The sequence below is a fragment of the Molossus molossus genome, unplaced genomic scaffold (genome assembly GCF_014108415.1).
Source record: "Molossus molossus isolate mMolMol1 unplaced genomic scaffold, mMolMol1.p scaffold_m16_p_11, whole genome shotgun sequence".
Taxonomy (NCBI): domain Eukaryota; kingdom Metazoa; phylum Chordata; class Mammalia; order Chiroptera; family Molossidae; genus Molossus; species Molossus molossus.
In genome coordinates this window covers 54,523,240-54,547,654 of record NW_023425346.1, presented here as the reverse complement: position 1 = coordinate 54,547,654, position 24,415 = coordinate 54,523,240, and the positions used below count along the sequence as shown (strand labels likewise).

The 24,415-nt window shown below is 41.2% G+C and overlaps 1 protein-coding gene across 3 annotated transcripts in view; it reads right to left on the bottom strand.

Moving 5' to 3' along the window:
• Positions 1-5,146: 5,146 nt before the first annotated feature.
• The window catches only part of SATB2 (SATB homeobox 2), a 190,936-nt gene continuing 171,667 nt past the window's right edge, over positions 5,147-24,415 (bottom strand). Inside the window, exon 12 of one of the 3 annotated variants that reach the window (XM_036254224.1) lies at positions 5,147-8,277. In XM_036254224.1, the coding sequence (XP_036110117.1) occupies positions 7,816-8,277 (462 nt within the window). In that variant the 3' untranslated portion in view covers positions 5,147-7,815. The remainder of the gene's footprint in view (positions 8,278-24,415) is intronic. The other 2 variants (XM_036254225.1, XM_036254226.1) reach the window with 2 other exon arrangements.

Genomic DNA, 24,415 nt, shown 5'->3' with positions numbered 1-24,415 from the left:
TTTTCCTTCTCCATTCCTCTCTCTCTAGAATTAATTTTTTTTAAGTATTTTTTAAAATCCAATGTGAGACCAAATGTGTGAGTGGTTACTAGAAGAGCCAGTGTAGCCTTGGATGGCATCAGTAATCGTTCAGGTACAAGAGAGAGGACCAAACCTGGAGTGAGCTGAGTTTGAAAGTCATAAGGTCCTAGTCATGGAGGGACAAAGGCCACATGGCCTCCAGCCAAGGAGACCTCCACCCTGAAAAGGAATCTCTGCTTTGAGTGACAGGATGTGCTAGACAAAAAGTTCATGGTTCAGTGATTCTATCTTCCAAGACAGCACTGACTCACAGACTCGGAACTACCTGAATGGGGCCTTACGAATGTCAGCCTTGGAGGTTCTGAGCCTCAGGCAAATTGGTTACACACTAAAGAAATATGTAGGTGAAGTTCATCTCTATAAGGAAATTTAAATCCTTAATCCTGGCTGAAGTTGGGAAACTTAAAAAGAAATTCAACTACATGAAAACTGCTATGAAATGTACCCCACTTAAATATTTATTGGTTAAAATAGACTTTGGGCCCTCCTGGTGTTTTCATTGGGGTGAAGAAACTGACAAAAAAAAAAAAAACATAAAAAATAAGTAAATTATAGAGTATGTTATAAGCTGAGAAAAGAACTAGACTAGAGTAGAATAAAAGGGATCCAGAAGGCAATTTTAAATAAGGTTCATCTGAGTAGTTCTCACTGAGGAGGTGATGTCGGAGCAGCCCAGGGGCACAGGGAGCGGCCGTGTGCTCTCTGGAGGGACAACTGTCCTGACAGCAGAGAGATGGAAGGGCGGGGCCTTGGGCCAGAGTGGGCCTGTGTGCTCCGGGACAGCTCGGAGGCTGGGATGACCGGAGCCCGGGAAGCAGGGGGAGCGAAAGGGAAGGATGTGAGAGAGGGTCAGGGGTCAGATCAGGTGAGACATGATGACCAGTGGCAGCAGTATCAAAGGTGAGAGGTTGTAAGCTTGCCAACGTATTTCTAAGGTGAGCCGAAAGGACGTTGCTGACAGGTTGAAACGAATAACAGAAACACAGTTTTCGGTCTGGGCAACTGGAGAGTTCGCGTTGCCCCAGCGGGGTTGAACCAAGCCGGGGAAGAAGAACAGAAGGTCATTTGGGGACATGTGGAGAGTGCCATCCAGGTGAAGGTGTTCACGGGCACGAGAACTTGCCAGTTTGGAGACGTGGTAAAGGTCTAGCTGCAGATAGAAGCTGGAGTGTGGTTGGCACACGGGCACATGTAGTGTCATGACAGTGCACGGAAGGGGTGCGGACCCGGGAAAGGGGGAACCCTGCAGCATCCGAGCATCGCGGTGGTACAGAGAAAAGACAGAAACCTGCCAAACATACTGCAAACGAGCTGGGGTGAAGCAGGAGAACAACGGCGGGGTGCTCTCTGTGTTTAAGCGTCTGATTTTGAAGACTTCAGAAGGCCACTGGAACCGCTCATTCACCTTCTGTCTTGTTAAGAAACAAAACCACATTACAGGCCTTGACAAGGAGGAGGGAGGGAGGGAGGGAGGGAAGACCCGTGGTGAAAGAGAGAGTAAGAAAGAGAGGGAGGAAGGATGGAGAAAAGCAGGAAACAGCTTAGCAGCCCTTCAGCCCAAATGCTTCCGACGGTCTAAAACGCATCTGAACTGTACGATTTCACTTATAGCATTTTATTGCCCTGTTTTACTTTTTCTCTCGGAATGAAGAAAGGCAGGAAGGGTAGTTCTGGATGCTTCTACCTAGTTCTTTAACCGTAACAACACTTCTGAGATGCATGAATTATGAGCCCTTGCGTTGATGAGGAAGCTGGGGATCGGAAAAATCACGTCAACTGCAAACCCGATGAGAAATAGATACTAAGATTCTGCCTCTTCATAATCAACTTGAGACAGATTTGGGCTCTAAAGAATGTTCTCCTTACTTTTTCCTAAGGCGGAGGAGGGTTCCCGGGCCTGCGCCTCCCGAGACTCCCGGTCTCTGCTGTTTGGTGTTAAAATGGGATTACGCGTGTTAGCGAATAAATTACAGCTCTCTCTTTAATTAATCATTGCTCTGCACTATTTATTACAGTGCTAATGGAATATTTCTGTAATTATTTCTCCATATGTGAAGGTAACACTTTAAGCCTTTTAAAATGTCACTGAAGAAGCTACTTCTAGGTTCTTCTGAGATAGTTTTAGCAGTAAAGCATGTTTTTCAAAATACATTGTTCTGTTAGAACAGAACTCCAGCAGAAATGCCAGACTCAGACATTATAAAAAAAAAAAAAAAAGTGTGTTAAGAAAAGTTCAAAAGTCATCTCATAAAAAATATGTTGGCCAATAAATTCATGTTCAATTCAGTTCATACAGCCTTTCTGGAACATTCTAGGATATAAAAGAGAGGTGGTGGAAATGCAAACGTTGGAGTCATACAGACCCGGCTTTAGATCCTGATTCTACTATTTCCCAACAATGTTTACTCAGCAGGGTTCCAACTCTCCCGTCCCTCATTGCACCCTTCATTCTTCACTGCTGTGTCTGACTCAACATGCTGGTCCTGAGCATGCCCACCCAGAGGAAACCCTATCATACCTACCTCCACAGAGCCCCTGCCCCCTGCGCCTGCCCGCCCTGCCCTCTGCGGGGGGAATGCGGAGAAAGACGTCGCACGTCCCGCTGAGCATCCACAAGCATGGTGCACCATTAAGTCCTGCGATGGTGGAATATACTGGGGACTATGTGAGCATAGATGGATGTGTAACCACACTGGCAAGCAGATCAGGAAGGGCTTCCTGGAAGAAGTGATCTTAGACTAATTCTTAAACTTGGCCAGGAAAAGAACTTAGGGTGGGGAGGAGAAAGAGGTGCAATGTACGAGCAGTAACAGCAGGGCAAATGTGCCTTTTGATGTCCTTTTTTCGTTGTTAATCCTCACTTGAGGATATTTTTCCTTTTTGTTTTAAGAGAGTGGAAGGGAGGGAGGGAGAGAGAAACCTCAATATGATAGAGATGGATTGCCTCCTGCATGACCCTGACTAGGGCCAGGAATCAAACCTGCAACCCAGACATGCACACTTGACCAGAATCGAACCCACGACCCTTCGGTCTGCCAACGCTCTGACCACTGAGCAAACCAGGCAGGGCTCAATGTCCTTCTTTATACCTTCTCTGGCACTGGTTGTTAGTTGCCCACCAAATATCCATTTCTCCCTGGAATTAATGGAAAAGCTGGAAACAGTTACCAGTCTACCTTGCATTCAGGTGTAGGACTTGAAGAAGTCTCTATAAAAGAAAGGAAGAATGCCACTCTTTACTCTTCTTCCCATCCCGGGGTCTGGAAGGTGGGTGTGACGGTGAGAGCTCAGCAACCATTTCTGCTGGGGGAAGAGGGACCACAGGGACACAGGGAAGGGGAGGTGACAGCTGGAAGAAGTACAAGTCCTTGGCAACTTCACGAAGCCAGTGTACCTCAGCAATTCTTATGTAGGAACAGGTAAACTGTTACCTTGTCTGGGTCATTATCAATTGGCATTGTTTTAATTACACGCAGCCATTCCTAACTTATCTACCTTTCAAGACCCTTCTAGCTCAGAAATGATCATTTCCTTCTCGAAATTCATGGCACATGTTTGTACCACTCACTGGACAAATAAATCTCTGTCCGGAGACAACTGTTGTAGGGCTATTTCGCTTTTCCTGGATTTATATTGTACCTTCCCAACAAGTTATATGCTTCTGGAAGGAAGAGCATCAAACCATATATTTTCCCTTGTCACCTCAGTTCCTAGCAAATTGTCTGGCACAGAGTGCATGTTTAATAAATGTTTACTGTCTGATTATGCCATGATTTCCCTTTAGAAAGAAAGGTGGGGACTTTTTGATCTGTTTCAAACTCTTCAGAAAGGGAAATAACAGTACAAAGGAAAAGATCTCCTCTAAGGAAAAACAAAGACAGACAAAAACTCAACCCTAGAGCATTGGCTGGAGATGCCATAATGCCGGTGCACAGGCGCGATACTTCTCCCTGCGCTGTGTTGGAGCTAGAAGTTGTGCAGCAGAGACCTCCTCCTAGGCAGAAGCCCACCCATCTGTGAGCGGAGCCTCCCACTTTTGGGTCTGTCACGGCTTACGAAGTTTGACCCCAAAAAACACAATCTCATGCATGTGGAAGCTATTTGTGCTATAAGTCAGATTATCTCGCACATGCTTGCCTTCCATGTCTTTATCCCAAGCACCCGTTTCATTTCCATTTGCACAAGTAATGTGCTTCACCCTGTACTGAGCCCCTCGTTTTTCTTTAAGAGCCTCAGTGCTCTGTGCTTGGGGCTGTCTGCCTCTCTGCAAACACCGTTTCTACAAACCGTCCTTAAAGCCTATCTGTATAATCCATGGAAAAAAGGCAAGAGAAACCAAGGAAGAAAGGGGGGGGGGGTGCGGAATCACATCTATATATCCACCAAAAGAAAAAGAAAACACAGAAAAGACAATTTACAATATCAAAAGAAAACAAAATCACTTCTTAATTGACTTTCTCTTTGCCAGTTCTGAAGCCAAGCACTTGCTTCCTCCTTATTAACTTTAGTCTTTTGAGCAATTTTTTCCATTGTAAGCACTTTCTAAAAAATCATTTTCACACATTTCTCAGATACATTCATCCTCTCGGCATTCCTCTGTGCACACATTACGGCACCCCAGCTCTAAATATAAAAGACTTTTATTATGTCCATTAACCATGGACATATGTGCTCCAAAAGTTTCCTGACACGCAGTCATTTGTGGTTTTTTAATTATAAACAGAAAATAGTCACTAGAAAAATAAAGAAGCAAGCCCATAAATACATCTTTACACATTTGAGTTTTGCTTGTATACAACAAAACATTTGGGTAAATGACTCTCCCGGTTGCCAGCCCAGGACATGAGCAGGCATGCGTTTATAAACACACAGAGATGAACATACGTGCACATGTACAACTAAGTCCGTGTGTCATTCAGGAATCCAACATCTCTAACGGGGAGTACCACTGTCTTATTTCTGAGATGAGGGAATGTGGATTTTCCTGGCACCTGCCAGGTCTCACTCTAGATGAACGTGAAATGGGAAAGAAGGCAATGCCCAATAAAACACTCGCCAAACAACGTCATATTTATTGAATGCGTTTTATTTTAACAACCAAAAAATTCTAACAGCCTAACAATGCACATAAGTTAAAAATTAATTATCACTTAGTGATAACAAAGATAGTTGATTTACATGGAAAAAAGAACATTTACAATATGTTAATCCTTATTCACATTGTTGATACCGCAATAAAACACAATTTGTTTTTCATTTCACAAAAAAAAAAAAAAAAAAAAAAGGCGGGAAATTGTGCTTTGTCAAGAGGCACTACAAGAGAAAGTTTCTTCTTCCAAATAGATATTATATGACAGATATTGAATAAATAGACATATATGCATTGTAATTCGCAAAGATCTGGCAAGACCACAGGCTAAAATGCCCACAGATTCACTTAGAACCACTGCAAACTTGGCAGTGAAATTAAAAAATAAAAGGCAAGACTTAGCATTGAAAAATACCTAATAAATTTTTGGTTGAAGTGTAAAAGATACCAAATGCGGATGCCATCGATAGATGAACCACCTTGTAAGAGCTTGGCAAAATCAGTTTCCATTGTGTGTACAGAGTGACCTTCAGCAACAGTGTAAGAAGACAATTTGGAAAGAGTAACTCGGAGATCAGGAAACAGCAGCCGCGGCCTTTCTGATTAAAGCGGCAGCGACTGCAGGAGGAGGAAGGCTGGGCCCAGGGCGGAACTGCAAACCACCATCCTTTCGCAAAGGTATATGATGCTCGTATCAAGATAATTTTTTCAACATCATCATTGGAAAAAGTACAGGAAAATGTCCCTTTAAAAACTCCAGAGGTTACTGAGCAGCTAGAATTAGCTTGTATTGCAACATGTCTTCTCCCTGTATATTGTAAGTTCTGAGTTAATATCTACACATAGAGGTTTTTTTTTTTTAACTCCTACCTTTTATACCTTTCAAATATATAAATAGTATTAACAGTTATATTACAATGGTTGTGTAGTAAACAGAAAATAACTTTCAAAGTGATATTGCATGAGGTCTTTGAGAAGGTTGCATGACAGCATGACTCAAAAGAATCCGAGCGTGTGGGACTGCTTGCCGGCCACGTTGAAGCATGGGTTCGGTTCCCAGGCCGGTCCTGGAGGTGAGGTCCCCTCCTGCAATTACTGTAAGTAGAATGCAAAGTAACGCTACTACATGACAGCACGCTCTGGGAGGCTGGGAGGCTCGGGCAGAATGCAGCGGTGACGCTCATCCACCGCACAGCCAGGCCCCCGTTCTGCGGTGCGGGAGGGAACTGCGAGGCAGGGAACGGAAAACACTTCCGCGGGTGCCGAGTAGTGATCCCAGCGCGACTGCTTCGCTTACTCTACTGCCTGGAGCTGCGCAATGATTCAAAAACAGGTTCTTGGAAGGGCTGTCACACCAGGGGAGGGACGAGGCCTGGGAGAGCAGGGGCTGAGGACGTTTGGTCAGGTGGATGGAATGTGTGCGAAGAAGAGGAAGCCCGAAGTGAAACAAATGAGAAATGTCTTCTGGGAGATGGAAGGTTGGAGAGTTATTTGAGAGGGAGCCCCTTTAACTGGGCAGCAACTTTTTTTTTCTAACTTAACATTACATTAAACTATTTTCTATTAAAAACGAAAAACAAAGAAAACAGCAACAAACAACTTTTAAATGAGCAGGCTTATTCATTTTTTAAGATTTGAAGCCACGAGAAGGTAAATAAATTTCACAACAAAATGTGGCTCATACTATAAATTCCATATGTCCAACGTCAAAATGTCATTTTATCAAGACTGCACTAATGTACAAGTTTTCTCTCTACTGAATTTCAGTTTTACTCATTTGGAATTCCACAGAAATACATCTGTTCACTAAAGTAATGACAAGTTGAATAACGGAACATATCGAGTTGTTTTAAGTGTGCCTTGTGTCTTTAAGAGTAATTTGACTTGTATTGTTTAAGGTGCCCTGATTTTTTTCACTTTCTTCTTCTTTCTTTTTTTGGCAGTGTTGATTTATTTTGTTAAATACATACCTCAAAAATTACCCATCAAGCTGCCAGATAGGAAGCCAGAGAATTAAAAAAAAAAAAAAAAAAAAAAAAAATCAGGGACAAACACAGAAAATAAATAGAAATTCAAAAATAGTCACCCCACCCTGAGAGCAGGCCAAAGTTTATCAAAAAGCCAAAGCGACTCACTGTGAAGTGGTTTTTTTTTTTAATACATAAACAAGTCTCTTCTTTAAGAACTCATTTCACAGTCTATTCTTTCAGATTGTAAAGTTCTCTGTCCCATGCAATTTTAATATATATATGTAAATATATAGATATATACATATACATATACACACACTTGTAGCTTCCTTCATGTATCTCGTAGGTGTTTTCATCCTGGAACTTGCCTGATGTCGCTTCGTAAGTGCAAGAATGAAGAAGGCAGTCTCCTGTGATTACAGTCCTCTGATCCAGTCAGCTGTAAAAGTGTAACACTTGAGTGTCTTTGCCAAGGCGGCGTCTGATTCGGAAATACTGAACTTATTCAGTCTACAGGTGTATCCTGTGCAACAAAGAAATGTCAAAAAAGGTAAGAAAAACAAAACAGACCCCCCAAAAAGACAAAAATAAAATAAAGCAAAAACAATTTTTTAAAAGAAACTCAAACAGAAAATCCTTGGACCGATGTATTGCTTTGCCAGGTAGGAGTTCACATTATCTCTGGTCGATGTCAGCAGGCGCCGCCTTGCTCTTCTCCGCGCTCTCCTCCTCCGCCTCCACCTTGTACATCTCCTCCGAGCCCTCCTCGCTGTCGTTCTCCTCCGACTCGGTCAGCAGCTCCTCGTCCTTGTACTCCGCCACGTCCACCGCGGAGCCCAGGTGCTCCTTGAGCTTCCCGTGGTGTTTCACGTGGTACCGCTGGTTCTGGAAGAACTTGATGATGGTGTGTTTGGGGAGATCCAGCTGGGCGGAAAGAGTGTGGATGGCCTCCTGATCGGGGTACAGGCCCACATCGTGAATGAAACTTTGGAGGATCCCCAGGGCTTCCAAGGAGATCTTTGTGCGAGACCGGGGCTTTTTGGCACAACTGTCTTCAGTCGGAGGAGGTGGGGGAGGTGCTTCTTCCCTGGGAGGGGAACTCTCCTTGGTAGGCTGAGACTGCTGTCTATGAAGAACCTGATAATTAAAATAAAATAAAATAAAATAATTAACATGTGACTGGCAATTTTCCCTTTTCAAAGCCATCATCGTCTGTCCTGATACGCATCGTCTATGCAGCACTGGAGTGAGGCTAGAAGCACTTCCCGGAGATTCAGAGTCACATCTACAAAACAAGAGGTTAATAGTGCCGTTGGCTACAATCTTCCTTGTGGCTAGCCAGCATTATATGCCTGCCGCCTCTCTGACAGCCAATGACAGAAACAAAGCCAGAGGAAAGTTCAGGCTCTACAATGACAGCTCATGGGTTCAAGTCTAGACTCTTCCACTTAGCTGGTGTCCTGTGCAAGACACTGAAGATCTCTGAACCTCAATTTCATCATCTATAAAAGGATAAGACAATAACTTCCTAGGGGTGTTGGAAGGAGTAAATGACATACTGTATGGAAAGAACAGTGCTTACCTGAAATCAGAGGCTGACAAACTTTTTCAGCAAAGGGCCAGATAGTGAATATTTTAGGCTTTGCTGGGCCGTACAGTCTCTGCTGAATGACTCAACTTTGTCTTTATAACATGAAAGCAGCCATAAGTAATATATATATGAATAAACATGGCTATGCTCCAATAAAATTTTATTTACAAAAGCAGGTGGCAAACTGAACTTGGTCCATGGGCCATAGTTTACCCACTTCTGGCTTAGGGCAAACATCCAATGAATGACAGTCATTGTTATCGTCAGTCTCATAATCACTCTTAGAGGGATAGTTGATATTTGAGCCAGAAAAATTAATCCTTCATAAAATTAGGACATTTTCTTTAGTTTCACTTAGCTCTGATTTTGATTCTTAAATATATTTTTAAATAAGAACTTCCAAATATTTAAAGAAAAAGTTTTTCTTAAATTATAAATTTCAAAGGACTTTTATACTCATATAGATGGACTTTCTCAATATCACTATAAATTATTAATCCTGTTTTGCACACATTTTCTACTTTTTGTATCTTCATCCTTAATATCAAGGTTGTTCTAGTTGCAATGAATTTAAATTTCTATTTTATCTCTATCTATGCCCCATTTATTTTTACTTTTTTAAAAATCCTCACCCGAGGATATTTTTCCATTGCTTTTTAGACAAAGTGCAACGGAGAGAAGGAAATAACATAGAGAAATTATTGATGTGAGAGAGACACACTGATTGGTTGCTTCCCACACAACCCACCACTAGGCCTGGCGATCAAATCTGCAACCCAGGTACATGCCCATAACTGGGAATCAAACCCGCAACCCCCTGGTATACAGGCTGATACTCCAACTGCTGAGCCAAACTGGCCAGGGCTGCCCCACTTATTTAAACAAAAAACAAAAAACTGTAGTTAGGCAAGCTTATTCTTTTTTGGTTTTGTTTTTAATTCTCACCCGAGGATATGATTTTCATTGATTCTAGACAGAGAGGAAGGGAGAGGAAGAGAAAGAAACATTGATTGGTTGCCTTCCATACAGGCCCTGAGCTGGGGATCAATCCCACAACCTGGGTATGTGCCCTAACTAGAAATCGAACCCATGACCCTTCTGATGCACAGGACAACTCTCTAACCCCTGAGTCAAACCAGCCAGGGTGGCAAGCTTATTCTTGATCTTCATAATTGCTTCTTAACATCTCTCTGCATGAAATAATTTTCCTTTTTAATATGTATTTATGAGCTTCTTCAATCAGATGAAAGAAAGCACTAAGGAGGAGCCTGTAGAAACAGCTTGCCTGTGCTCTCGTCACCAGCCTGCATAAGCGCCGCAGGTAGCGGGCAGAGGGACACAAACCCTGTGGAGGACGCTCAGGGCTGCCCCCACCTCCAACAGCGGCGGCAACGGCTGGACCGAAAGGTGCACTGACGGGCCCCACCAGCAGGTTCTCTGTCTGCTCCAAAGGCAAAGACCACATGTCGTCTACGCAGATCTGCCTAACTTCCCGGAAAACACAATGAGTTTACTTTTTAAAAACACACACACATTTCTCCTCTCACCATTCTCTCGTATTTTATACCATCACTTCCATGTTAGAGTAACAAATTAAATATTTTCCTGAGTTCAGGGGAAATCAGTCCAAATCAGTGCTGAAGAAAACACGTCTAGTTACAGGATAGAACCCCTGCTCCCCACCATCCCTTCCACCATCACAATCACCACCACACACTAACCATATGAGCCATTTTCTTTTTAGCTATAAAACATCAACATCAAAGCAAGCATTAAAAAAAAAAATCTCTGCCATTTATCCTAGTCTTAGGGACCAGCTGATGAAAAAATAACTTCTCAGTGATGTGAAAATACCACTCTTGTACATAGAATTTAATAAATACTAGGGCAGATGCGATTGTTACCTATGATGATGATAAACAAGAGAGGATGAAACTTTTCAAATAATACTTGATAATCAAGTAAGAATCAAAGTCATAATAAAAAGGATAATCAAACGCAAATACGAATATCTCATAATAAGCTGACAGCTGGTAGAAAAAGAAATTTGAAACAGAGAACCATAAAACTGGGGCACCAAAGGTCCCTGTGATATTGACCAATTAAAACGAATGTTCCTGGCATTTTCTTTATCACTTTCCACTAAGGGCACTCGTGTGGTCTGCCGTGGTAAGCTGGCATCAGCAGAAAAGTGCGAGCGCCGTTACTTCCACACCCTAATTATAGCCAGCAGGAACGCGGGGCTGCATGGTGGGCCCGGGCGGCTCACGGCAGCTTTGATGGCAGGAAGACATTTGCTCTGAGGTCAAAATCTGGGCAGCCCGAGCCTTCTAATGAATGAACCTCGATGTCAACAGGTGAGGATTTGGGTTTCTGCTGAGAGCGAGGAAGAGAGAGACGGAAATGTATGGAATATACATACTCAAAGATCATATACTCAAGCACGAGTACCTCTTATTAGAGCAATTGTGTTAATTGGAAAACAAAGGAGAATTAAAATGCCCCATTTTCTAAATTGTGCCTGCCTTCTGTTGTAAAAGTCAGCATAACGGTTCCATTTAATTAAATAATTAGATTGGTTCTTTAGGGGTTTTCCATTGTGCACTGGTTAGATTTAAAGAGATTTTCCAAAACTATACTTGGAAGTTACCACAATCTTTCTGCAGGACAAGGTCTGTTCCTCTCCTTCAGTCCAGCCAGTGGGCCCACGTCACCTCCCTGCTTCATCAGGACCGGGCAGTGGTGGCACACGCCCACGAGAAGCCACACGTGAAATGGAGAAACGACAGGCAGAACAGCTGCCACTTCCTGAGCGCGTACCCTGTGCCCGGCAGTTCTAAGATTCACACCGACTTGACATTCCTGCTCCTCCCAGGGCCTCATGAAGGTGCTACTTGGACCAAGAAAGCCTGAAAACGTGGAGCACCAGAAAAACCTCTGCACTGGAAATTATAAACACAGGGAGCTGAGGGTGGGAGAAAGCAGATGTCCAAGGAACAAGGACACCCCATCACAGAAGAGAAAGATGCTTCTCAGAGAAGTAACAGCAAAAGAAATAATCTACAACATAAAGTATCTTGTTCCTGGTCAGACAACAGTCTAGAGCGAGTTGGGCAGCGCGGCACTATTTACATGAACAAGGTTAAGTGGTATTCCTAGCATCTTTGAACAGAGAAGGAAAAAAAAGAGAATGACAAAATGAACAGCTCTAAGGTGAAACTGTCTTACAAGTCACCAAAAAGGTGTGCCTGGGCTTTTTTAATTAATTATTATTAATTTTGTTTGTTTATTTTTTAGAGGGGGGGGGGGAAACATTGATGTGAGAGCAAAACATCAACTGAACACACAACCCGGGCATGTGCCCTGACTAGGAATCCAACCAGCAATCTTTTGGTACAGGGGCCAACACCCGACCAACACCGGCAGGGCTGAGGTTTTTTGGTTACACTTTCTTTGGTGACAACCCCCTTTCAACCACAGTGTGTCTACGACCTGAGATGAAAGATTCCCCAAGTTATCTGTCCCTACTACCTTCTTTCCCTGCAAATGTTCTAATTACTACAGGTAGAGAGTTGTTTATTATCTCTGGATAATTTTTAGTAAAAAGGATTGCATCAATTTCCTCAGTAGCCACCACTGCAGTAGCTTATTATTATGATGATCAAGGAGTTTTTAAGGTCGCTTAGTACTTTCTTCTTGCGGGTTAAAGACTCTGACCACAGGAGAGCAGCCTAGTGCTTGTGCTCTTTCCAAGACGGGAAGATCAGTCCGACCCTCTCTTAAAATCTTAAAATCTTCCATTTAAATGGCAGGAACTTCTCTTCACTTTCTCACATCTTGACTAAATAATGTTAATTCTTTTAGCCTTGTCTTCGTAAGACAGCTTTCTGAACTCCCACTTAATTGAATTTTAGTTTTTCTATCTGAATTTCTCAGAGACGTTCAAAATTCCTTGTTAGTTAACGAGAGTAAGTGGAGTTTGGTCTCTGTCCTAAGCAAGCGCCCCATTAACTGGAGTCTGGGGCCACGTCACTGGTTCCTGCTGGATGGACCTATGGGCCATCCTGTTCCTCAGCCCACCTGACTATTCAGGCATATATTTCTGGCTGATCTGGTGTCTGTTTTTTTTAATTACAAAATTTTTAAATTATTTCAACAAGCTAGAGACTACCCTGCCAACTGAACAGAGATACGCTCTTTCCTACCAAGTTCTTCACACACCCAGATTTTTTAATCTTCACCCGAGAATATTTTTTCAATAGAGAGAGAGAGAGGGAGGGAGGGGAGAGAGAGAGAGAAACATCAATGTGAGAGAGACACATCAATTGCTTGCCTTCTGCACACGCCCCAACCAAGGCCAGAGGTCAATCCTGCAACCCTGGTATGTGCCCTTGATCTGGAATCGAACTCACAACCATTTGGTGTGTGTGTGGGGGGCAATGCTCTAACCACTGAAAAACACCACCAGGGTGGTTTCTGCTATTTTTAAGTTGTTTAATGAAGCATCCTCCCAGATATATATGTAAAACTTCCCAAATCTACAGACTTTCCAGCCTCAACCTTTGTCTCCTTATTCAAAATGGGCCTAGTAGTTGAGCTTTTTCTCTTCCTAAAGTCATCTTCCACATGATTTTACTAAATAACAGAATATATCATTCTGTAAAGATAGCCATCCGCCTTACCCTTGACCTTCATAAACTGAAGCCTGATACTTTATACTAGCTCTATTTTGGTTTGGATTTTTCTTCATCATAATTGAACTTAGTCTAGTGAACAATTCATTTCTGATCATTCTACAAAGAGAGTTTTAAAAGAGTTATTTAAAAATCTCTTTTCCATAGCTTCTAGTGTTGATTTTTCAATAGGACAGTTGGAATTAATAGCACTGAACTTTCTAAGTAGTTTCAATAAAAATAACAACAACAACAATAATGGTAGTAACAGGTGGTAGCATTCATAGCAAAGCTTATTATGAGCCCAAAACTGGCCTAAATGCTGTAAGTATATTTTAATTTGTTTTATTTACACAGTAATCCTGGAGGTAGGTATTTTTACCCCATTTTATGGTAAAACTGGAGTTTGGAAGAGTTTAGACAATTTAGGGCTTCAGAGCTTTTAAGTGGCAGAACTGGGGTTCTAGAACATGCCTGTCTGCTTTAAACCCTGTGCCCTTAAACATTATGTTCTCCTCCCTTCTAGGAGCAGACTTACATAGGAAAATTGACCGGTCCCTACAGCACAGGGGACAGACCGTGAATGAACTATCAGCTGGTAATAAATACCACGGGCCGAAATAGAGCACCGCATAAGGAGAACTGGGGACAGGAAGGCACTGCAGACGTGGTGCTGCGGGGACCCTCCCTCAGGAGGGAGCATGTGAGCAGGGGCCTGCAGGAAGTGGGAACAGCCACGAGGCCGGACAAAGGAAGTAGCAGGCGAAAAGGCGGGGAGGCAAGAATATATTCGCTGGGTTTGAAGAGCATCAAGGAAGGCAGCATGTTAGAGCTTTGCCACCCAGCACAGCAGCTCCTAGCCCATGTGTCTATTTACATTTAAATTAATTGAAATTGAAAAAGAAAAAACTCAGTTCCTCTGTCACATTAGCCACATGTCAAGTGCTTGGACAGCACCGGAGAGCCGGTTTCCATGGGCACAGAAAGTAGTGTTGGATGGCCCTACACTCGAGAGAAAGGACAGCAGACAGGCAGCCTTGGCCAGAGCAGGTCGGGCCTTGGCAGTGTACCGTCAGGGTGATGGACCGTCCTCACAATAAACTGCAATCATAATCTGATCTAGCCAAATATATAATAGGACACGAAACTGACACTATTACTAGAGAAAAGAGAAATATTCATATATCCACATATTAAGAAAAACTCATCATCAAACAACAAGTGTTGGCGAGGGTGTGGAGAAAAGGGGACTCTAATACACTGCTGGTGGGAATGCAGACTGGTGCAGCCGCTATGGAAAACAATATGGTGCTACCTCAAAAAATTAAAAATTGAACTTCCATTTGACCCAGTGATCCCACTGCTGGGAATATACCCTAAGAAGCCTGAAACACCAATCAGGAAGAATATATGTACCCCCATGTTCATAGCAGCACTATTTACAATAGCTAAGATCTGGAAACAGCCCAAGTGTCCACCAGTAGACGAATGGATAAAAAAGCTGTGGTACATATACACAATGGAGTACTATGCAGCGGTAAGAAAGAAAGATCTCTTATCCTTTGAGACGACATGGAGGGACCTGGAAAGTATTATCCTAAGTGAAAGAAGCCAAGCAGAAAAAGACAAATACCACATGATCTCACTTATATACGGAATATAATGAACATAACAGTCTGAGGAATACAGTAGACCCAGAAACATGGAAGTAGGGCACAGACTGACATCCCTCAGAAGAGGGGATGGGGGGCGGGGAGGGTGGGAAGAGATAAACCACAGAACTTATATGCATGTATGCATGACCAATGGACATGGACAACTAAGCCGGGGACAGGGTGGAGGGGGGGTGGGGTGGGGGGTGCCAATGGGGTAAAAAGGTAAAATATCTATAACAAAAAAATAAATAAAAATTCATTATAAAAAAAAAAAAAAAGAAAAAGAAAAACTCAGCTTATAATATATTACTGGACTTTCAGTGGCATTCCACAAGTAGCAACACTACCATCAACACAACCAGAAGGATGCATTGGCACTTCTCTCCTCAAGAGAATGGTCAATTTCATTTGGCTGATGGCTACCATCTTCATCAGATGTGCTTAGCATGTCTAAAAGGAATTATGTTTAAAACAATCAACCTTGGGTTAAAATAATAAAAAACTGTCCACTCATCAAATATTTATGGATTGTCCATAATAAGTGAACCTGTTAATTTACAAAGCTTTCTAATAAGGAGTCCTATCTTCAACAATCAAATGTTGATGAATAGGTTCTAGGTAGGACTTGAACAAAAAGAAAGTTCAAGTCCAAGTTCCTTCTTATTTATTTGCTGAAATATGACATACATATACATAAATAGACATGAAGATGTGACAAAGAAAAAGACATTGTAAATATATTCAAAAGAGACATCAACTGCAAAATGAAACCCAAAACCTCCTAGCCCAGTGACAAAGCACAGTCATAATATGGACATGTTGTTTATCTGAACATTTTGAAAACACAGGGACAAAATGGTACCATGACAAAATTTGACTAAGAAAGATAAGGCAGCTCTTCTTAAACCTCTCCACGTTCAAATACATTTTGAAGGTCTCAATGAAAACCAGCTGGAAGTCATGTGTAAAATATAATGGTTTTTGCCTGCAGGGGAGGAAGTGAGATCTTGAATGATTAAGTTGAGGAAAGTATATAATTCACTGTATCATTATGGGGTGAAATGGATTACTTATAATAAGCCAAGACTTTGTGGTCTTTTTATAGAGAGAAAATGAGAAATTATTAAGGAGGTGACTGTAGAGGGTGGCTGATTCAGTGTGGTAACAGCTTAAAGCAGAAGTTGCCCAGGTGGCTGCTTCCGCCTCTCCATGACAAGCCTCACCAAGGAGGGGGCCTCTCCAGAGCCTCAGGTCCTCAGTGGTGACACTCAACAGGAGATGAGAACACAAACAAGACGATGATTTTACCGGCATTTATTTTGAGTATCAGAATTATTTGGACTTGTTAGATCTTACTTCATCTATGACAATAGAATGTAAAATAGTTGACCCAAAAGAGGAAAGCATATTTCTACTAAAAGTCCCGAGGAACATATATTTAACAGACGGGAACAACTTGTTGAAAGGCCCACTGCATAACTCAATGAGACTTTGTTAAGTAAATGACTGAATAAATTCTGCTATTTAAACAAAATACTATATATAATATGAGATTTGTCTTAAGTTTCAACAACCTAGTGCTATACCCTAATATTCCCCTTTTTTCAAAATCATCATTTAAGACTATTAATTTTGGCTCAAAAATTCAATGGGGAGAACTTTGCATTAATGACTAATAATGAATGTGGATACTATATATCTACCTCAACTACTGGACTGTGAGCTATGTACTGGCACACCAGACACCTGGCACACAGTCATTGCTCAGCTCATCTTTGTTCTGCTGCACTAAATTAATTCCACGTCCTCTCTGCTTTCAGACCAGTTATTATTCTTGTTCTGCACAACTTATTGTTTTTTTTTTGTTGTTTTTTTTTTTACTACTTTTTAAACAAAACTATGTTTTAAAAGTAAAAAAAACCTTTACTCATCATAGAAACTTACATTTAGTGCGTATATGACAGCAAATGTGTGTGTGTGTGTGTGTGTGTGTGTATATATTTTACCATTTCTTGTGTTAAAAAAAAAAAATTTCCATGGCATTGTAGAACCCATAAAATGACACTGCTATAGGAGCTCTGAATGAGAGCTTTGGGGTCACAAAGTCCTGATTTTGAATCCAGTCCTTACCCCACAAGCACATCTGTTTACTAGTCTCGTAAGTCTGAGTAAGCAACTTTCTCTGAGCTGGTGTGTGCATTCTGTAATGTCTTCCATGCAGTGAAACACAGATTACGGGAGATAGTGCATATATCTTTGATCTTTAACATGTGACCTAGCACATGGGAGTTGGCTTTTATGCATCTGTCACATGAAATTATACCTCACAGTCATAGTCCTATTGAAGGTGACACCTTCTATATGCACAGCCTGGGGTCCCCTTGGGAAGACATCCTTGATCAGTGGTTCTCAAAGTGTGGTCCATTGACCCCCAAGGGGATCCCGATACCCTACTAAGAGGTCTATAACCTCAAAACTATTTCCATGGCAGAACTGAGACGTTATGTGCCTCCCTCATCATGCCGACGGTGAAGAGCAGTGGGGGACACTGCTGGCCTGTGGGCACCCATCAGGTCAGTGCCGTCAACGGCACTCCAGCTGCACTCCGCGGCCACCACAGTCAGAACGCCACTCTCATGTAAGAAGGCTTTCAATGATGCGGTCATATATCATCCATTATATTAAGTTCCAATCCTCGAGGACACCTTTGTAAGGTTATTCTGTGTGGGGAAATGGGAAGCCCTTCTGCAGATACACGAACGAAGGGGTAAGATGGTTTGCACGAGAAAGAGCATCATTTTTACTGGAAGGAACAACTAACAGACAAGCTATGGTTATTCAGACTTGGGTATTTGGCAGACATATTCTTAAAAATGAAGTAAGCGTTACTTCAAGGAAAATATCTGAAAGTATTTGTTGCCAATGATAAATTTGGATCTTTCAAGTAAAATTTCAAATTTTTAAAAACTTGTAGCTGCCATTATAAGATTAACAGCTCTGCAAATCTTAAAACTTTCCTGATAACATTTGTGGTGATTGAACAGTTTTTAAAAATATGGCATATAATGAGCTAAATTTTAGAACTCTGCCTAACCCAGTATGTCAAGATTTTCCAAATGACCAAGCCATGACATCACAACATCATAAATCGGTAAAAGATTCATTCAAAGTGCAAGGCAAATGAATGCATTATAAAGTCAATAAGTATGAAAAGTTCATCAATATGATTTTAGATTCTAATTTGCAAATATCCTTTAAGAAACCACTTGTAGAGTTTTGCAATAGCATCAAAGAAGAATAGTGCCTGGAAAGGCTATTTGTATATTCCTTCCTTTTTCAACTGCATGTCTGTGTGAGGCTGATTTTCTTCATCTATTTCAACCAAAACCACACACTGTGGCAGACTGAATGCAGAAGCAATTATGAGAATCCAGTTAAGCCAGATATTTAAAATATTTGCAAAAAATATATAAAACAATCATGCTCTTCTCATTTCTTTGTTTTAAAAAGTTATTTTTCATAAAAACATATTATTTCCATACATGCACATACTTTATCACTGTTTTTAAATTAATAAAAATTTAAAAGTTTTCTCAGAATGAATTTCTAATATGGTAAATATTGACAGTATGCTACATTATTAGAGTCCTCAATAGTAAAAGTGGAATGCGGCCCTGACACCAGAAAGTTGGAAAACTCTGAAATCCATGAATCACATTCAACATATAGCCCTTTTTCCTAATGAAAATCAAGCACTTTATTGTTACATTCAAAATGGACCCCATCATTTAAAACATCCTTATCTGAACCAAGTCACCAGAAAGACCTTAGAGAACAAGTATGAGAGAGATTACACATGCATTATGACTGGCCTCTTGATCACTCAAAGACATTTTCACAAGCAAAACATTTTCCAACAAACACAGCTCAGCACTATTTCTAACTCCAAGTGATCTTACTTGAGTTGGCTCTTATGGTTGTAATTTCACATCCTAACATTATAAGACTTATTAAAAACCATGGTTTAGTTTTGTTGCTTTTTTTGGATTATACAGTATCCTAAGGTCACAACTCAGGAAATCTGTTATTAAAAAAAAAAAAAATAAGTATCCATGGAGTGATGACAAATTGCAGACTACAGGTGTTAGATTACATTTTGACTCCAGGCAGGTTTAATATAAGTTGGTCTCTTTTTACAATTGCTCTTAGCACATACAGCTATAGAAAGGGGATTTTTTTAAAAATTAAAAAAGGAGAGAGAGAATAAGAAAAAAGAGCAGTGCTCAATAAAAGACCATGTCGAGAGAAATCAATACAAACAAGCAAAATAGTAGGAAGTCTGACATGGAAATATGTGTTCAATTTCATCCAGCCTTAGTCTGAGTTTCCTTTAATATTGTAACCAAGATGGTATTGGGACATCATGTATGTTTTTAATGCAGTTTAATAATTGGTTCTCAAAATAAACACTTTGGACAAAGATAAAAGCATGAAAGCACTGTGACACAATAATCTGTTAGAATCAACTTGGGTGTTGGAGGAAGCACAGTTCTTAAAAACAGCCTTTGGCTTATATCATTTCCTCTTTGGTAACAAACTGAGAACAACTTATGCCAACAACTTTGGTATGGTTTGGGTACAAAATAAGGAGGGTAGGTTGCAGTCATTAATGTGACTACTGGGAGTGGCCACAATCCACAAACACCGAATAGGTAGGTAGCTGGGTGAGCTGCTTCTGCAATGCACATATACAGGGTGGGCAAAAGTAGGTTTACAGCTGTATGTATAGAAAATAATACAAAAATTAATAAATAATACAAGAATAAACTTTGTTTTGCATACTCATAATTATAAACCCACTTTTGCCCACCCCGTATTGACTCTAATGGCATTTATACCTTTCCCTTCATTAGCATCACTGATAGCATGACCAAAACTATTCTAGAGACAGGACAGAACGAATCCATGAGATGATTCAGGAGGAGCAGACTCTTCATGATGGTCCAGGCCTTGACCATATATCCCTCTGCCTAGGACAAACCATCTCCCACCCTACCCACCCCAATTCCCTTCACCTGATACCCAGAAGCACTTATATGCCGCCCCCCCCCCCCCCAGTCCTATACACCTCCACCACCCTTCACATGTCTTCTCACATCAGAAAGCTTAGCCCAAACATTCGCAGAGAAGGCCTATCTTTTCACAACCAGCTTTAAGGTACAAGTAACAATAAAATGTCTTTAAAGACTTCATATTTGTGTTTAAATGAGCAAAGAGTAACATGGACCTGGCGAGGGCTGAGTTAACTCAGGAATTCTGATTTTAAAACAAATGCATGACTTGCTTCATTAGTATGATCAAGAAAAAAGTGGCATTTGCACCAGCATGAATGAAAAAAGAAAGCCTAGTTCAAGTTAATCAGGTAACTAAACAAAGAGAGTAAAAGGACAGGATGGCTTGAATACCAGGAGTTCATAATGTATTAAGAGAACCAACCTGAAAATACAAAATAGCACATCAATAGCAAAGACCAAGAGAGAAAGATGTGGAAAGAGATCACAATAAGATTGATCCATTGGAATTCTTAAACAGTTAATCCAGTTGGCTAAATAATCCTCAAGTATAGTAAAATGTGACCCACATGAAAACAACGACAAATGCCAGTGATGCATGACTCAGTGAGCTCTAAAATTTGAATTTTTAGAACAGATTCAAGGTAAGATTAAAAGAACAGAATACAGAGACTACGTCAGATAAATTAATTTCATCCAGTAAATTTAACCAGGGCAGAATTTTGGTTCCTGTTAACTGAAAACACTTAAGTTTAAGTTAAACGGAGGTAGGGAAGAGATACATCTTCCTAAGAACAGACATCATGTAGCCAGCCAAGAACGGTGTCAATGAAGACTTAAAAATGATTCCTAAGATAAAGCACTAGAGTCAGAACTCAAACCACTTCCAAATATCTTACTATTTATAAATCCAGTGACAAAAAAATAACTTGAAAATGCCTATCTAGTAAAAAAGACCTACAGACAAGGATAATATGCGGAAAAATAATTATGTCTGATTTAAGCCACAGGATCTCAGTAAATTATGCAAGCTTCACTGAAACAAAGCATTACTCCCCTTCCTGATTTACACACAGATTACATAATGTGACGCAGTAGTCAAATTTCTGTAATTATTTAAATCATAGAATTAGAATATTATCAAAGCACTTTACTATCTTTCAGACGTAATTGTATCTTAAATGTACTCAACAAAATGTAGACTAGTACTGTCCCTTTGATTCTTCAAAGGGGGAAATGAATGCAAGAAATTGGGCTCTGGCCCCCAAATCCAACTCCCCGAGTCTCCTGTACCAAACATTCCCTTACTTCTGCTTAGCTGGCAAATGAAGAAAAATCAAAAATATGTTCTATTTAAATGTAAGTTTTGAACACAAATTCATTTGGAATAAATAACTTCCAATTAAAATGTAAAGATAACATTAAAAATGGCACAGGATACTATTCAATGTTTCAAGTTGGGGGTTAAAAGTGAAGACAAAGAAGTGAGAAAAATTAGAACACACCATGGAGAAGTTTGTCTCCCAAATGTTAATCCCATGTTTAAAAAGCACAGACCCAATTTCCTCGAAACTGGCTCGCACAGACAAAGAGACTTCCTACAGAACCCAGCCAGGACTCGCTCAAGATGAACAATCATAACTGCGATGGCACTAGTGATACTGTAGTTTTGTTGTCTTCCAGCTTCTTAAAGAGGAGCATTAAATTATTGAAGAAGAAAGGGTGTTTGGAGTAGATACTTTACTTGGGGTGGAAAAAGAGGAAGAGTTTGAGGCGTCACGTGGGGCTCCCTAGGGTCCCAGGACGGGCCACGTTTCCTGTAAGGCTTTTACAGTGGGGCATGCAGAAGCCGGAACAATCTGACAGTTACGGTTAGTGAAAATATTAGATGTTCGCCAATAAAATACCACCTCAGCGTATTTTTTGCTTTCTGGATGTAACCACTTAATAACAGGACTTGAGAAAACTGCACTGTGCGAATAAAACACATAAAAGTACAAATATTCCTTTTATAGAAAGCGAATCTTAAGCAGCGCATTATAATCAACCACTCTGGGGAAGACAAAACACCTCGCATTACCACACCATTGACATATTATGGTGTATTATAACCTAAGGTCGAAACTGGGTAAACAAAGGCAAATGATCAAAGGAGGGTTTTCTCCTCAGCCTGTGAGGTGGAGGCCACTAATCTCCAGGGCGTGGCAGCAAAGATTCCTTGTGGCTTCGCCACGAAAAGGTGTCAAATGAGAGTTTATCCAACTCAGCCTTAGTTCTCAACTTCATTTAATTTCATCAGAAACCAACTTCTTGGTATTATTGTCTTTCAAGACAAAAAGAAGATGGAGAAATGAAATGATGTGAGGTAAAATGTCCCAAAGGCTAATTCTAGAATAGTCTTTTAAATTCTCAGCTACTTTTTTTTTTATCCTCACCCGAGGACATTTTTGCATTTATCTTCAGATAGATTGGGAAGGAGAGATGGAGGAAGAGAGAGAAACATTGATGTGAGAGAAACACATCAACTGGCTGCCACTCACACAACCCCATAGGGCCGGGGACAAACTGCAGCCGAGGTGCGTGCCCTTAGCGGGAACTGAACCCAGGACTCTCTGGTCCACGGGCCGACGCTCTAACCGCTGAACCAAACCAGCCCGGGCTCAGATACTTTTAGTTTATTGTAGGACGCTGGCTTTACATCCTCTACATCAACAATCTTACTGAATGAAACCAGGTACGGGAGGTCTGTTGCTTCTAACGTTTGTGGCAAGCACACCGGGTGAGATGGAAAGCAGGCAGGGCCAGCACTTTTATTTTGTTTTTGTTTTTTGCAATTGTTATTAATTTATTTTTGTTACAGATGTTTCTCCTTTTCCCCCCACTGACATCCTCCTCCCGATCCCCGCCTCCCCCCAGCATTGTTGTCTATGTCCATGGTTACGCATACATGCATATAAGTTCTGTGGTTTGTCTCTTCCCTCTCCCCATCCCCGTCTTCTGAGGTTTGTCAGTCTGAACCCTACTTCTGTGTCTCTAGGTCTATTTTGTTCATCAGCTTGTATTTTTCATTATATTCCACAAATAAGGGAGATCATGTGATATTTGTCTTTCTCTGATTGGCTCATTTCACTTAGTATAATACTCTCCAGGTCCCTCTATGTCATCTCAAAGTATAAGAGATCTTTCTTTCTTACAGCTTCATAGTACTCCATTGTGTACATGTACCACCACTGTTTAATCCACTCATCTACTGATGGACCCTTGGGCTGTTTCCAGATCTTAGCTATTGTAAATAGTGCTGCTATGAACATGGGTGTACATATATTCTTTCTGATTGATGTTTCAGGCTCCTTAGGCTATATTCCCAGAAGTGGGATCACTGGGTCAAATGGCAGTTCAATTTTTAAGTTTTTGAGGAAACACCATATTGTTTTCCATAGTGGCAGCACCAGTCTGCATTCCCACCAGCAGTGCACTAGAGTCCCCTTTTCTCCACACCCTCGCCAGCACTTGTTTGATGATTGGTTGGTGGCGGCCATTCTGGCAGGTGTGAGGTGATACCTTCTAGTCATTTTAATGTGCACCTCTCTGCTGATTAGTGATGTTGAGCATTTTTTCATGTCTCTTGAGGGCCAGCACTTTTATTTAGACTGTGGTTTCCTCAAGAAAATGAATGTCCTTCTCCCAGCATAGCAAAGATGGTCAGTGGGAAGAGAAATTCTGTTCCTAACTCCCGGGGCAAAGAGACTAGATGGGTGATTCCCTTCCCCACATGAAAGAGTCGTCTCCATGCTGCAGATGAACCCGTGTTCTCATGGGCCAGTCCTGCAGCATCTTTGTCTGCTCAGATGTGCAAAGCCAGTCCGATTCTGTCTCTGTGTCACGTCGTCTTGGCTTTTCTAAGCATAGCAGGTGGGGCAACAGCCGGTTTACAGTTGTTCGCATGGAAAATAACATACTCATTGATAAATAATAATACAAGAATACAGTTTCACGTTCTCACAACTGTAAACCTACTATTGTCCCAACCTGCATTGCTTACCCTGTGTAGGCTAGAAACCAGAACTGCCAACGTATTACACTTTCTGATGTAAATTTACTTCCTGATGGATTTAATGGCTGAAAATTCAGTACAAAACATATCTACAAATGACATCAGCAGGGAAGTATCATTTCACTCTGATTGGTGTTCCAAGACCCCTTCACTCAAGGTGCCCGTCAGGATCTGAGTTCTTGCTGCCTCTCACCCCTCATCTGAACTCCCACATCTAGTCAACCCCTGTG